Source organism: Tachypleus tridentatus, chromosome 8 (genome assembly GCF_004210375.1).
Source record: "Tachypleus tridentatus isolate NWPU-2018 chromosome 8, ASM421037v1, whole genome shotgun sequence".
In the NCBI taxonomy this organism is placed as follows: Eukaryota; Metazoa; Arthropoda; class Merostomata; order Xiphosura; family Limulidae; genus Tachypleus; species Tachypleus tridentatus.
In genome coordinates this window covers 18,435,305-18,452,750 of record NC_134832.1, presented here as the reverse complement: position 1 = coordinate 18,452,750, position 17,446 = coordinate 18,435,305, and the positions used below count along the sequence as shown (strand labels likewise).

At 34.4% G+C, this 17,446-nt stretch overlaps 1 protein-coding gene across 3 annotated transcripts in view; it reads right to left on the bottom strand.

Moving 5' to 3' along the window:
• The window catches only part of LOC143258602 (uncharacterized), a 206,216-nt gene that overhangs the window by 42,370 nt on the left and 146,400 nt on the right, over positions 1-17,446 (bottom strand). For all 3 annotated transcript variants that reach the window (XM_076517802.1, XM_076517801.1, XM_076517803.1), the window contains exon 4: positions 5,669-5,758. In XM_076517802.1, the coding sequence (XP_076373917.1) occupies positions 5,669-5,758 (90 nt within the window). The remainder of the gene's footprint in view (positions 1-5,668; positions 5,759-17,446) is intronic.

Sequence of the window (17,446 nt, the reverse complement as noted above, 5' to 3'; positions counted from 1 at the left end):
GTATAACAGTTAAAACAAAATACGTATAATTACTTCCTGATAATTCAATACTAAATTATAATTGTACAACAACAGAAAGCATAACAAAAGGCCTAGCGGAAAGTAGGCTTAAAAACAAATAATTTTATACAAGCCGAAATAATTCACTATTATGTATCTGTCATGCGTCGTAGATGGTAGTGTAATCTAGACAGATTAAGAATAAAAAATGAACAATAAAGTCATTAGTTTTTCCTTACTATCAGTGCTTTTCATCTACCAGTCTTGTTTTCACACCAGAGTAACTGTATTTAAAATTAGTTTTCTGCACTGAAACAAAATCTGACTGAACAAATATTATAACACAGCAGGTAAATAAACTGTTCAAACAATATGATTCAATCCGATTAAATAACCGTTCAACTACACTAAAACCTGGTACTGTATATTAAATTCGGCAAGAAAAAAATGGTTGTTCAGTACTGATAAAACACTGAAGTTAGAGTCAGAAGAATCAGATATTTTATTATAGTAAATTTACAGCTCGATATTAGTATTATAAACGCATTAATAAAGTAGTTAATTTAGAAAATTCAATTTAATAAGATGGTACAATCGTTGTAAACAACTACGAACAAGCTTTTCGCAAAACTTGAACCGATTACTATTATTTATTTGGAAGCAATCTTACGCAATGAGAAAACTATAAAAATCTATTACTTTGCATTAACTGATCATGTAACAAAAAGACAAAATGAGCCCGAAAATATTAAGATTATGTTAAAGTTTTTCACCAACCAGTACATAAGAATGTATATTTTGAAATATATTGTGATGAAACTCCCCTAAGGCTAAAAGAACTAATAAATAATTGAAATGTTATAAAAGAACCATGAGGTATATATTAAGTCATACACAGTAAGTGTTATACCTATACTAGAAAAATTACATAATGAAAGCTTATGTCTGAGATAATATCATATTTTAGATTCCGACTTACTAGATTATATTATGGAATAACATTATAGGTCGGGATATATAAGTTTAGGTTATAACGATAAAACAAAACAATTGTTTCTTGTGGTTGGTTAGCTTTCTCTGTAATATTTTTCACAGATTACTTAAGTTAATAAGAATATATTTTGGATTGGCTGAGATAGCAAAAAAAAAACGCTTTTATCAGACGTATATCAGAAATAATAAATCTGTGTGGTTAATTACTGTAGACAATTAATAAACCTTTAAAAAACTTTATTGTAGTGATAACATAAATCGACAGATGGCAGTTAAAGACGTGTTTCATAAAGTGCTTTGTTTTGTTTTTGAATTTCGTACTCGATGGCTATCTGTGCTAGCCCTCCCTCATTTAGTAGTGTAAGACTAGAGGGAAGGCAGCTAGTCATCACCACCCACCGCCAACTCTTGGGCTACTCTTTTACCAACGACTAGTGAGATTGACCGTCGTATTATAACGCCCCCACGGCGAAAAGGGCGAGCATGTTTGGTGCGACGGGGATGCGAAACCGCGCACGCCTTAACACGCTTGGCCATGCCGGGCCAAAAGGGCGAGCATGTTTGGTGGAAGGGGGATTAGAACCCACGACCCTTGGATTACGAGTCGAGGGCCTTAACCACCTGGCCACGCCGGACCTGAAGTTCTTCAATATATTTCGATATATCACAAACCACCACACAAAATAGTCTTTTTAATACTAAAAAATTAATTTATCAGAATTTTTTTCTACTAAGTTACTATATACATAGAAACGTATTAGTGAAAATATGTTTATACCTTTTTTTTTTTTTTATTAAGAGACGACACTATACTGAGGCCCTACATGGTCAGGTGGTTGGGTCGCTCGACTCTGCAATCTGAGTGAGAGCAGTGGGTTCGAATCCTCGTCTCAACACACATGCTCGCCCTTTCAGTTGTAGGGCGTTATTATATCACAGTCAATTCCGCTATTCATTGGTGACAAGCTGCCTTCCCTCTAGTCTTGCTAAATTAAGGACGGGTAGCGCAGATAATCGTCTTGTTGGTTTTCGCGAAATTCAAAAACAAACAAACAGACACTATACTCTTTATTAAACACTACTTACTTATAGTAATGATATTAACCCTTCTTGGTGATTAAAACCAAAGTTAATGTTTGATAATATATGGGTAAAATAATTTTTGAACACGAATATGGTTTTATAAACGTTCTCCACATGTATATACACTGCTGGCCAAAATCTTAAGGCCAATGAACATAAAGAAAAAAATATGCATTTTGCGTTGTTAGACTCAACCACTTACTTGAGTATAGCTTCGAAAGATGAAAGTAAAAAAAGGAAAAATAAAAATAAAAAACTTCTTTAGCATTTAATATGGAAAATGTGAACACTATGAAATTAACCTAAATACTAGTTGGTCAAAAGTTTAAGACCATACTGAAACGAAGCGTTAATCGGTAAAAATATAACGAAATTTAGTCATTTGTTTTCAAGCATTAGCGTTGTCAACATCTTCCACTGACATCTCCTGTGTTACATTGGGTAAAAACATGGCAAAGACTAAAAAAGTTGACAGAGTTTGAACGTGGCAGAATTGTCGAGCTGCAAAAGCAAGGCCTCTTTCAACGTGCCATCGCTGGTGAGATTGGGTGTAGTAAAACTGCTGTTGCAAATTTCTTAAAAGACCCTGAGGGATATGGAATGAAAATGGTCGGCCCAAGAAAAGTTCGCCGGCATTGAGCAGAAGGATTCGACGGGTTGTTCGGCAAGACACTAGCCGATCGTCGAACCAGATTAAAGCCCTTACGGATGCAGAATGTAGCTCAAGAACAATAAGACGGCATCTACGAGAGAAAGGCTTTAAAAAGCGTAAACGTCTTCAAAGGCTACACCTCCTTCCACACCACGAAACAGCTCGGTTAAACTTTGCTGAGAAGCACCAAACATGGGATGTAGAAAAGTGGAAGAAGGTTTTGTTCTCTGATGAGAAAAAATTTAACCTGGATGGTCCAGATGGCTTCCAACGTTACTGACACGATAAGGATATCCCACCGGAGACATTTTCTATACGACACAGTGAAGGAGGTTCCATCATGATTTGGGGTGTTTTCTCCATCCATGGAACAATGGAGCTTTAGGTTATACAGGGGGCGTCAAACAGCAGCTGGCTACATTGGCATGTTGGAGAGAGCATCTTTATTGACTGAAGGCCCTCGCTTGTGTGGAAATGACTGGATCTTTCAGCAGGACAACGCTGCAATCCACAATGCCCGAAGGACAAAGGACTTTTTTATGGCGAATATCGTGATTGTTCTGGACCATCCAGCGTGTTCGCTTGAACTGAACCCCATTGAACATGTTTGGGGATGGATGGCAAGGGAAGTCTATAGAAATGGACGTCAATTCCAAACAGTGCATGATCTTCGTGAAACCATCTTCACCACTTGGAATAACATTCCAGCCAGCCTTCTGCAAACGCTTATATCGACCATGCCAAAACGAATGTTTGCAGTTACTCGCAATGACAGCCGTGCAACTCACTACTGAGACCTCTTGCTGGGCATTTCCTACCCTGTTGAGGACTTATTTTTGGTATGGTCTTAAACTTTTGACAAGCTAGTATTTAGGAACATTTCATAGTGTTCACATTTTCCCTATTAAATGCTAAAAAAGTTTATTTTTATTTTCCTTTTTCTTATTTTCATCTTTCGAAGCTCTACTCAAATAAGTTATTGAATCTAACAACGCAACATGCATATTTTTTTCTTTATGTTCATTGGCCTTAAGATTTTGGCCAGCGGTGTATAAGATCGTATACGGTAGAAGAAAAAAGAAGATAGGTTTAGCTGGTGAATAGTTGGGTCGTCTAGTGATTCCTCATATAAGCTTCTGTATAGAATAAAGCAACTAATGTATCGGAGATAATTCCAGGTATAGTCGTACATAGAGTAAGACGTATGTAGTTAAACCACAGACATGCTCTAGGTTCAATAACACAGTTATATAAACACATAATAAATTTTTGCTTTTATTTATTTGTACAGTAGAACAGCTGGGCTTATAAAACTGCAAGTATGTATTTATCTTATAATAATGGGTAGATAAAAATTCATCTCTTTTTCCACGAACAGTCACTTGTCGTATTATTTGAGAGACTATTTCTCTATATTTGTCGTTTAAAGTATATTTCGAAACAGTTACTTTCAAGGTGAGGTGGTGTAGAATCAGTTCCTTGCTAGTTGGATGGTAAACTCTTGTAGTACAATAAAAATATTAAACTATTAAACATTATGAATAATAATTATACATGTCATAAGACGTTGGTATTAGGCCTATTCTATTCTATTTAAGAACAATGTATTCTTTGTCTAGTCCCTACGGAATATTCAAGAATTATATGAGTGTTTAACAATAACATTTCACCCACACTATATTTTTCATATCTATTTTCGACAACGTATTTTGCCCAGCCCCAATTTTTAGAACTCTCTTAGCAATTAGATGAAGACTAAACAAATATTATTATAACTATGTTTCGACATCTTTTAAAAAGGTGTTATTTGTTTGTTTTTGAATTTCGCGCAAAGCTACACGAAGACTATCTGCGTTAGCCGTTTCTAATTTAGCAGCGTAAGACTAGAGAGAAGGGAACTAGTCATCACTACCCATCGCCAACTCTTGGGCTACTCTTTTGCCAACGAATGGTGGGATTGACTGTCACATTATAACGCCTCAACAGATGAAAGTGCGAGCATATTTGGTACGACGGGGGTTTGAATCCACGACCCTCAAATTACGAGCCGAGCGCCTTAACCACCTGGCCATGCGGACCCTGTTGAAAGTTGTTCGTGCTGTAACAATTGTTGTTGTAACAATTGGCTTATACAGTTAATGTTACAACCAACCTTCTGTTCCAGTCGGCTTGAAGAGCTTTGGATTGACCGAAAACGAGTCGTCGGCAATGGATATAACGAATATAGTGTGGTTGTAGTATTATTGTTATATACTATTTTAATTTTTGAAATTACGTAAGTAACTAAATAAAGAATATAGTGTTTAAAAATATAATATGCTTATACTAAAGGTTTTTGATAAGCATTGTTATAACCACGTTTAATATAACTTATAAAGTACATAACTTAATAGAGAAGATCTACTTAAAAATAAAATAAATACGGAAATTAAAATCAAAATGTTTATATTATTTCTTACTGATTATAGGTTTAAGGCAATTATTTATGAGAGGTAAAAATCACGTAAAAATAACAGCACAAAGTACTAACAATTACATGCTATAATACTGTTATTTATCTGTGATAAAATATTGCTGTTGTTTATAGGTGCCAAGGTGGGTGCAGAAATTGTCATTTCGTTGTTAGCTATGTAACGGCAGTATTTTTTTTAGATGTAGACGTTCTTCATTCTTAGATGAAGTTTATTGTTTTATGGGAGAACCATGTACTCGGCACTCTGCGGTCAGTAAACTGTACCTCATACATTCCGGCAACCCATCGTCTAGTTTATACTGTAAGACTTTATATTGAAATCTCGAATCACCAATTATCATGTATTTTTTATATAGAATAAGACAGCTAGGTTAGATAATGCAATACTAAATATGGTTCCTTATAGTTCGATTTAGGTGATGAAGTAAGAGTGTAATCTTTACACAAAGTTAGGCATTTAGGCTTACCTGATGAAAACCCAGGTATGTTTCAACGGTGTGGGAGGCGTAGAAAACTTCTCCTTCGCACGTCAAAATCAGCAGGAAACCGTTGAGAGCCTGCAGAGAAAGTATGGGCGTTAACTAAAACAGCTATGAATAATTGAATACATATTGAATTTATTTCAACGCGGGAACGTTGCTTCCAGTAAATAATATACATATGAAGGGTCGAAGAGAACGGGGACTAACTGTTGGAAGGGGGCTGGACTCATTAAACCAGTATTCGCAGAGCAGTTTTCGACCGATCACGACATTTTTAGATCCATAAGAATACCCGCGCTACTAAATTCCTGTCACATTAGACATGTATGAAATGTGATATCTGATATTATCTTTGTTCATCTGTTGGTCTCAATATTTACTATAAATTGTATTATCCTTTTACAAGGATATCATAAGGAGGTTAAAGTAGAGTTCTTACCTCTGACAAATATACAAGCTTATTTCGTTTATCCTTAGCATCTAATTTTTCTGGTGAAGAAAAGGTTGTGACGCTGTGAGATCAGTTGTATTTTGATGTAAAATATACTTTTTTCTTATAAAAAACAACAACTCGAGACATTAATTAGTGGACGTTTATACAAAAATATTTCTTTAACAGATTGATATGACTATCGTTTCCCGGGTTGGACAGCGGAAAGTCTTCGTGTTTACAACGATGAAATCTATTCAGTTCGATTCCATTCAATGAATACAGCATATACTCGATGTAAGTTTGTTACAAGAAAACTCACACAGTGTTCTTTTAAGATCAGCTTTAAGTGATGGCCATGCTTTTTTGGATTCACAAATTAAAACCAAACTAAAATCTACCGTTATAAACTTAATGCTTCTAAAATTTCATAAATGAAGATATTTTCATACTTTTTAAGACTAGAAAAATCTAAGTACGTTTAACGTTAATTGAAACCTGTAAGTCTGAAAGTAATTGAATTAAAGAAAATTTGGATTTTCAGCTAGAACGGCACCTTACGCCACGCACGAGTCGATGCTTAGGATAATCAACCCAGTTTGTGATTGCTGACTAGAAGGCGAGTAAACGCTCAGTAGCGCTCGCCGTCTGATATGTAGTTACCTTCAACTGAATTGTATGTAATAACTATGATGCCTGCACAGTTCAAAGTGAGGAGCTTTTATTCAGCTGCATGTAACGGCCAAAGCTTTGGACTTCCAGGTCACCAGCCCAACACTAGACCTAAAGAAATAATTTCTCTTTCTGTATAAATAACTCCTACAAATATTCTAAGGCTGTTATATGATGCAGTAGGAGTGTCAAAAATTAAGGAATCCGTGAAGTTGTATACTTTCCTTACGTCCTAAAAATAATCAAAACTGTTATTAAAACCGGACGTAAAGGTAAGAATTTATACGCTCACTGTACATATTAAAGCAAATTTGCTGTATTCATGTTCGTAACCGATTAGTCACTTTTAACACTGCAACTGTGATGAAATATTTTCATTTTCGGTTGCCTCTCAGCTGCTCAGTGGTAATGGACAGTTATAATGTGATAAATTCAGTTTCGATGCCGTGGTGGGTACAGTACAGACAGCCCATTGTGTGTAACAATTTAACAACAAACAAAACTTTTGTTTTTAGAATACTAAAAGTATATACGTGTGAACGTAGTTTACAATTTATAACTCGATAAAATACATTTTCATGGCTCCATGTTTTTCATGTTTGTTTGTTTATTCTTACTTAAACGGACAGTTTTCGTACATTTAACTGTACTTCTAGTTTGATAAATATTGTTATACCACACTCACTAAAGATTCATAGATCAAGTTATGGTTACACTTGTTCTAATATGAAAAGAATATAAGTTTTATGTGGGCGGGGTGTAGCCTGGTGCTAAGTTGCGAGTCAGAAAATCCAAGGCTCGAGACACGATACCGCTGTACACGTCCTACACATTCAGTTGTGATCACGTTACAAGGGTGTGGGTAATCCTGCTATTCGTTTCCAGGAATCAGATAAGGTCCTTGTGGTTGCAGGTATTGCTGATTGGTTATCCTTCCTGTGGTCAGAGTTCCAAATAAGATACAGCTATATTTAAACCATAAAGGTCATTTAGCCGGCCGCTTAGTCCATTTCCACATAAGGCGCGTTCGGGTTAATAAGAGGGAATATCAATCAGATTTCTACTATCATCCAGCGCACAAAACAACCACTATCAGTTCTGAACAAGTATCTCAACAATTTCGTTCAAAACAAAACTTCATGGCTATTTTTAGTTAAAATGTTTTTGTTTTTTTTAATTTTGCACAAAGCTACACAAGAGCTATCTGGGCTAGCCGTCCCTAATTTAGTAGCGTAAAACTAGAGGGAAGGCAGCTAGCCATCACCACCCACCGCCAAATCTTGGGCTACATTTTGTTTTGTGAACCTGACGATGACCGAAGAAGGTCAAAACGTTGTTCGCTCCTGTACGTAAAACAATATCTCAACCCAAACGAGCCGTTTTTACATATATATTTGAGATACTCTTTTACCAACAAATAGTGGGATTGACCGTAACATTATAACGTCCCCACGGCCGAAAGGGTGAACGTGTTTGGTGCGACGGGGATTCGAACCCGCGACCCTCAGATTATGAGTCGAACGCCTTAACACACCTGGCTATAACGGGGTGTTAGTTAAAATGATATTGAAATGTATACATTAAAACACCAATTTTATAACCAGATTGATCGCTGCTTAAACCAACAGAAGTGAAATACTTAAATGTATATATGTTTTACTATACCTTGTGTCCATAAAATAGCGAACATAACGCATTTTTATTGAACCAACACATTAATGTTAAAAAAACTTGTGTGTTGCATGTATATAACCATCTTAAGAAAACCCTGCTAAAATTTACATATTAATGAACAATGCAATTCAAATACTTATGATACCTCAAGGTACCGGTTAGTGTCATTTCCACTGATTTACCAGTCAAATGGCTCTATAAAACAAGATTTATGACAACTGGATGTCTGACGCGGAATTGTATGGACGCATGAACATGAACATTTTTTTTACACATTACTCAGTGTGAATTTAGTATTTTTGTATAATACTTTCCTTTCACGCATGAGCGGCTTGTAAAATAATTTCATTGGAGCTTCAAAACTCTTATCTATTATCCTTGAACTCGTTTGAGATTTTTTTATTCTTAGCTTGAATTTTATACAATTGAAAGTGATATTTTAAACAGCTTATGCTCTTGTAGTAATGTCAAGATTGGTATAGAAACCGACAACTAATACTAAGTTTTGGCGCCAAGCGTTTTCTAAGTCTTATATTTATCTAAAAATGATCAGAATAGAGAGACTTCAGACACAATTTCCTCTTTTTAATCAGAGCGCAAATCAAAAACCCCTGACAAGAAAGACTTTTCTGAAATTGGATCGATGGCGCTGACATTCTATCAAATGTAAACTTACTAGATACTTATAAAGTAGACTTTAGAATAATTTCAAATCCTTTCGTCATTGGAGAATTAGCATAAAAACATTTAGGCTGACAAGAAGGTAGGAAAGTGAAGACTTTTTAGTGCTACAAAATTCTTAATCCTTGTGTCAGTAGAAACACCTATCTATATATTTCAATGGTATCATAAACGCCTTTTCATGTCCCCTTATTCGATGGTGGTAATTTACGGACTTACAACGCTACAATTTGGGGTTCGATACACCGCGGTAGCCACAGAAGAGAGCTCAATTTAGTTTTTTTTTTCTAAAATAAACAAACATATGCTTGTAGCAAAATAATAATAAGAATAAAGTATTACTGAAAGATCCAAGCAGATAATTTATAACAACCCTGTGATATTAAAATTTCCGAATGAAATACTTTGTTGTAAATGTATATTTAAATAAGCATTTCTATTGCATACGTCATATAATAATGTATCTCAGGTAACACTTAAAAAAGGTATGTTTGTGAATCGTTTGCTCATCGACAAAACAAATAGATAAATAACTAATTGGTTCCGTCTGTCTATTTGTACGTTAATTCATCCTGAGTCGCTGTTTTGTTTTAAGATCGTTAAGGTTTGCTTTTTTTTAGAAAGAATTAAGAAAGAAAAACAATAAAGGTATTATTGTAGGTTTACCTTGATTGTAGATGAATAATTTGTCTACATTCGGCCATATAACATTTCTTTGACTTAAACGCTGAATAATTTAACTCAGTTTTACAGTAGTAAGACCGAATGTTTGTTACTAAAGCTATTTGAAGTTTCAATAGATGCAGAATTCATGCAACACGTGTGAAGAGTTGAACCCTTCAGTGGCTCAGTGCTAAAAATTGTTTCCACACACACACACATATATTTAACCAAGTGTGTAGTTTTGGGCTTAGCAACAACTAAACATATTTGTAGAGTTGTTTGTTTTAAAAATAAGAGGGGAGCAAAAACTATATTTGAAAACCTGAAATTATCAGTCGTTCGGAATTGTCTGATAAATCACCATTTTACTTCCCCTCGAACATTTCAAACGATACAATCCCTCATCAAGGAAATTGGTCTTAATATAGGTAAGTGCTATCCTCACGTATATCAATTGCTCAATATCACAAATAATTGGTATGAAAAATCCGCTGGTGGCATTAATCTTACCAGTAGATTTCAACTTAATAGTTCTGACATTTACTATTATATTCTCTCTAAACACATGACTAAACAGACGTACTAAACTTCAGTAATGACGATAATAGCGGAGTAGAAATAGAAATAGAAAACTTAATGTACCAAGGTATATTCATACATTTGTACCTACAAAAACCGAAGAAAGTTATGAGAAAAATTCGATATGCAAAAACCGATGAAAAGTATGAGAAAAATTCAATTTCTGAATGACAGTGTTTGATGTTTTACTTATGATTGACATATTCTAGTAAAAACACGGAATGGAAATAGAGTAAATGAGGATATTAACAGGAATGAAGGCAGAAATTAATGATAACCCAAGCTTGTCTCTATTCTTTCTTTCTACTTTATACATGCACGTAGACGGTGGTATATCTTTCCCTTGGGAACTGTACAGCCTAGTATAAGTTCAGTAACCACGAAGGGGCGGGTCCGTTTGGAGATACCTAAAGCTGGCAGATTGGAGGAACATGGCCATTCTTTTCCTGCGGGGTGGGCTTTAGGGTGACCATGTTTGGGCACACTGTATTTTGGTGGTTGCCATGGCAACTAGAGCCGGGTGTTGACGTCTGTACGCAAGTAGTTTGAAACTGGAACTCCATGGTGTTCTTCCGTAACTGATTACTGTCCAAGAAATCTGCAAAAGTCTAGGCTGCAAGCTATTCACCAAGATCTTCATAAAGCGTTACAAATTAATTATTTACACTACCGTACAACTGTTATGAACTACCTTAGGACACTTTAAACTTCAAAAACTAAAGAATATACATACGAATTAGAAACACCAAATAAAGACCTCTTAAGTGTTGTGATTTTACGTAAAAACAAAACATTCATATTTGACCATAAACATTAAACTTCTGCTTAATTTAATAATTTATTACCAGTACATAATGACAGCAAGTTCTGCACTTTAAAGTTTATATTAAGCTCAATAAATGAGTTCACAGAAGTCAGTGGTAGAAACAAGCATTTTATGACACGTAATACAGCAGTGAGTTAGTTCCAAAAAGTCTTTTATACATATGTGTATATATTTGCATTGTATAATTTCACATACTTAAGAAAACGGTCATAATATATCTTCTTCATTAACAAAAGGAAAAGAAACGTGAAATTACTATAGTTTAAGAAAGTGATAGTTTATAAAATATACTGATAAATTGTAAGAAAAATCGGTCAGGCATTATGAAAGTAGCCTTGAAATATAGCACAGACAGGCATAGCTAATTATTTAGTGTTGTTTGGTTATGTATTAATTTATTAATACAGCAGACTGGTTAAAGTAAACAAATATTATACACAGTGTTAACTTTCTAAGGATGAAAATAAAACTTACGCTGTCTTTTTATATGTATATATGCATACCTAATCATACAAATGCAAAGGACTCCAAACTTTACAAACTTAAGTATTTTCAGAACAGCTTTGCTATAACTGTACATACGTAAATGAACTTCGAAATTAGGCTTTGTTATAGATAGATATAAAAGCAAATAAGATCGAAATTATGCAGCGTTGTAGCTATACAAACTTAAAGGAATGCCAAGTGTAGACCATAAACTGGGCAGATCATTTGCTTATTACATTGCTTAGCTAAATAGTGTATACTGGGATTCGAAATTGAAGAGTTCAGGGCGTGGACAACATCACTTGATAACTGATCTAAGAATAGGGTTAACTAAATCCGTCTTCACAAACTTTTAAACTACGTATTATTAAGGTATTTTTTATATCATTCTATTTAAATAAAGTATACATCAGAATATAGAGCACTACTGTTTCAAATACGTCGAAGCTACACGAAATTATATAAATATACACATAAAGGTTGTTTTATACAACCTAGTGGATCAGGATAACGCGAAGATGAATATATTACAAACGGTTAACAACCTTAGCACTTCTTGTTATCCCTGTGGATAACAATCATAAACTTCTACCCAAAATTAATTCAAAACTCAGTGCATGAATTCAGTTCTAAGCACTCCTGAGATACGATATTCACTGACTTTTCTCTGTCTTTTGTCTGTTATTGCTCTCCGTTAGAATTAAGAAGAGAGGAAAAAGCCAGTAATAAATAATAATTTATAACTAAAAAACGGGGATATTGTAGGACTTCACAAGACACTTTAGAGAATAAGAGTTAGACTCTAAACTCTTCAAGTGTGTTTAATCTGACTTTTCACTTTCATAGTTTACATGGGAATCAAAAGCAAAACAAAATCTAAAGAAACCTTATACACAAAGTAAAAACACCAAAAATGCTGTTCCATGTAACAAATGAGATAAATTAACAAGAAAAACGGAGAATAAGTATGGATGGCAACTTATATAAGTATAGAGAAAGGCAGATGGAGATACGAAGATACAGATAGATTGACAACCGAATAAATAAAAGGCATATCAACGGGCAGATAGATAGCCTGTGCAGAATAAGTTTATTTTCTGTATTTAAAATCGACATAAATGTCTATATTGTATGTGTGTTGGACGAAATACCTTTATTCTTAACGCATTTCTCCTTCCAGAACATAATGCTCGTTTTTCTTTTTTTCTAACCATAATGAATAACGAAACATTCAAAATGTCTGTTCTAAAACTAATTTCAGCCTTTAGAAGGATTTAAGTAAATATAAATTAGTTATTCAGAACATCATTTTTCTCAAAATGCATTCGAATAAAATGCTTGATTCTGCAGCATTGGTTCCTTTATGTAGAAATAATTTTCCGGCACCTGTTCTTAATATTATTCAATTATAATTCACATAAAACCTGCGAATTCTGAATATCAGAACGCTGTACCTTCAATGAATGCAGAAGATCCAAATATTTATGAATTTTCGTACGAAACGGTTATAATGTGAAGTTAAACGAAAACAATTTTCCCTGATTTTATCAGTGAATCATCCTAGTTTTTTGGTAACAATAGGTTGGAAATCTTTTCAACTATTAGGTGTAATTTAAAGAGGTGATTTACACGTTTACAGTATCTTTACTTAAAATTGTACAAGAAATTATAGAAGGCATATATAACGGTTGGTATACTTATAGAATCATTAAAATTGAGTAAATAAAACGTATATGCATAGTCACATACGATTACCTTGCCTCGTTGTGCGTGACATATGAATCTAAAATTGATTGGGCGGTGTGGTATCTTCCGCACGCTAGTCACGCCTTTTGATTGGAGACTATAACATAGGGTATCTGCGTCTTACTGGCCCCGCCCCCTTTTCCATCTATTAAGTACAAGAGTGAGAGATTAATAAATAATAGTTAGATTTGCTAACCTCTAATTCCCAACCCTAATGAAATCGAAAAGGGCAGTTTTTCAACCATATCTCAACACAGACTACAGCGTATTTCTTCTTTGCTCTTCCTTTTAAATCAAAAGGTTGTTTACAAAGTCGATTAATAGCAAAGTGTTCTAGCAATAACAACAATAATAACATCTAGTACAGAAGTGCAATAGTAAAGAACGTAAAGTATCATTAGCGATTTGGAGATTGGTTTATAGCTGTCAATTAAAGGATCTTGTCTGCCTCTTAGAGACATTGTGTAATTAACATAAATTGTTCCTAACTGGCCACGTTGAATGCAGAGTTCTTAACATTGTCTTTTTGCTGTGTTATGTAGGAGTTACTCTGAACTTTTAGTTTTCGATGTTATTATTTCATGTGTATTTCTACCTATAGAAAGCATCACGTATGTGGGTCTAGAAGATTTCACTATGAACTGATTATGAGGCTGCTTAACTGTGATGGGTTAGTGTGTCAAAGTCTTGGCAAGCAATATCTTTGTTTGAGACCGAAAGGATATGCTTCATCGCTTGAATTAAATTAATTAGTTTTATGGAATAACTCGATTTTGTGATAACATCTGGATACGAAGAAATGTGCAACGTTCTAATGTTAATAACACACGGAATTGGTTAACACTTCCCAAACGAATAACATTTAAACATTAAAAAATGTGCAATGTATTGAAGTTAGAGTAGATTAAAATTTCTCAAATAGGTAACATCTGGATATTGTGAAACACGGTTACGCCGTTCCTTTTTTATCCCTTTAGTTGCTCTGCTATTTATATTTTTCTCGAATTTTCAGTGTTTTATGTCTACTTTAGTGTGAGAAATCAGTCAAATAAATTACTAAATCCTCGTACCTTTTAATTATATCTACTGAATACTATTTTAGTCCTTACGACTGGAGCATACAATATTGTTGAAGAGTTAAAAGAAAATGTCAGTCATTTGGCAGAATTTTATACCACCGCTTAAATTCTCATATTAAACTGATGCTATGTGTATATATATGATGTAAATTAAACAATAAGATCTGACCTAAAATGTTTCAAAGGTGTGAAGACATTGATTCTTATATCACGCTATCTTTTCATTTCGAAGATAAATTTTATATGACGCCTAAGTACTTAATCTTTGAGAACTCCTTATGTAGTGTGGACGCAAAACATAGTGAGATGGATATATAATGTGCATTTTACTTAATTTTCCATAACATGTTTGTTTGTAGGCAAATTAAAGAGGCCTTTTTTTCCTGTACAGAAGCAAGTGCATTTCTCCAAGCCTAACTCATAAATTTCGGATATGTTGCGTGAGATCAGGCCCATGTCAGTGTTTGCTCTAGCTCACGTGAATGTCTCGAGTTCCTTGGACACAGCATGAGTCATTAAACTTATCCTGTTTCATCTCTAGCTGTCAGATCCAGACTGAGATCGGAAATGAAAGAAAGTAACAGAAGGCGAAACTCTCAGAAAAGAAAAAATAAACAAAAAACGTGAGTTTACTGCAAAGTGTCTTAGTTTAGTTTATCGAAGTTTGCGAAATTGTCTTTTGAAATAGACAAGTTTGACTCATAATGAAGTTTATCTATGTAAACGATATGGATGATGTAATTGTTTCAAATATCTGAGATGGCTGAAGAACCTGTTTATACGAAGAACATCTAAGGTTGAACGTCTATTACATGGTTACATTTCTGTCTAATTAACTGTCCATATGAAGGAGCTCTGGATTTTTAAGTTTGATTTTTAAAGCATAACTTCATTTATACAACTAAGAATCTAATTTTCGATAAGTGTGAACAATTAATTTACTGTTTTTTGATACCTAGAATAAAGTGATAAATTTTAAACTGCAATCATGCAGTGGCGGATTTATGGTTTTGTGGGCCCAGGGGATAATAATTTTTTGTTGGCCCTCCATCCCATGTAATTTTATATATAATAAAATTATCAATGAGGCCCCATTAAGACCATGGGCCCTGGGGCTGAGCCTCTTCTAGCTCCTGTCTAAATACGCCACTTTTACAGTGGACACAATTTCTAAACAAAATAACTCTTCTACAAGAGTATTTTGATTTCGGAAGTACTAATAACTTAACGGAAAAAAATAGTTGCTTAGAGAAAAGCCATATTGAACTATCTACTGTGGCCACCGCTGGAAATCAAATATCTGATTTTAGAGTTGTAACTCCATAAACTTACCATTATCCCACTGGGGGAAAATAAAAGAAGTAAATATCAAAAACTCGAAGAAGTAGATGAACACGGCCTACATAGCGAAATTTGTATTAATTGTTACTATTCATCAACTTTTATGATCATTTATATACATATATGCATGTATCAGAAGGTGAAATGATGTCTTACTTGAATAAATTATTAAACATTAGTTGAAAGCTTGATATGAATAAAAATGATGCACAGAGACTAATTCTAACTCAACTGCAGCAAATAGTTGGTTACAATGAACATGCTTCTAGTTTTCTTCTCAATGTCCAAATCTTGTAATGTAATGCGTACATTTCCATAGAAACATCTTGCTCTGTCTCTTTCCTCTCTTTTGGTAGTGGCTTTTGGATCTTTTCCACTACGCCACTACTTCCATGGTATTTTTCCGCGCAAAAAATGATTCTGAAATTTTAATTTTTTCCAGAGGAAAAAAAAGTAATTTTAAGGTGGATTTCTGACTGATTGGGACCTTAAGAAAACATGTCAAATACAAAGAGCGTAACAAGATAATGAATAATATAATATTTCTGTAAATAAATTCAGTAATGTATATATTTACTGATTTGAATATTCCGTCTTTTCCATAAGTAATCCAATTCGTTAGAGCAGCCCTACCCCCAGTGGCACAGCGGCATATCTGCGGACTCACATCGCTAGAAACTGGGTTTCGATACCTGTGATGGACAGAGTACAGATAGCCCATTGTGTAGTTTTGTGCTTAATTGCAAACAAACAAAAATCGTTAGAGCATCACAGATGAGCTTAAAAGTAAAAAAGGAGCTAGTGTGTATAACTATTTTAATTCACAACGACAAATTTATTAGTTATCGTCTAGAGCTAATTCATATTGAGTAGTCACTCATTAAAACTAGACGACACTATACGGACATTAATTTGGTATTTTCAACATGCGCAGCTGAAGTGTTGCCTAAACGGAGAAAGCCCAGTCCTCAGTACCAGCTGCCTGCATAGCTATTCTTAACCGAATAGAGAGATTTACTGCTACTTTTATATAAAAGCGCGTACTGTGTACAGTTACATATAACGGTCTTTAACCTTGGATCTTCCCATATGCAACCAGACACGCTAATTACCAGGCAAACCCCGGTAGGTTAATCAGAAGTTCCCACCCTTGGCTACGAAGACATTCATGACTTATTAATATGGTCGACTGTCAAAAATGTTTCATACAAGTTAAAATACAACCTGACGATAACCGAAGAAGGTCGAAACGTTGTTCGCTCTTCTACGTAAAATATTTTCTCAACCCAAACGAGCCGTTTTTGCATATATATTTCTCTACAAGTGGGTTTTCTCGACATACATCTTGCTATTTATATGAACTTATATAAAATGCATATCGTTTAAAATTTCATAGTATTTCCTTTTATGAACACAATGAACTTATTTTTGAAATCGTTGATAATGCTTTACGATGAAACAAACGAAGAAAACGTCAATTGATCTTAGATTACAAAATTGTAGTGAGCGTCTGGGACTTCAATCTTGTTGTTTTAAAACTTTGGGGTAATCCATAACGATTTCTTAAGTAATCATAGGAACAAATT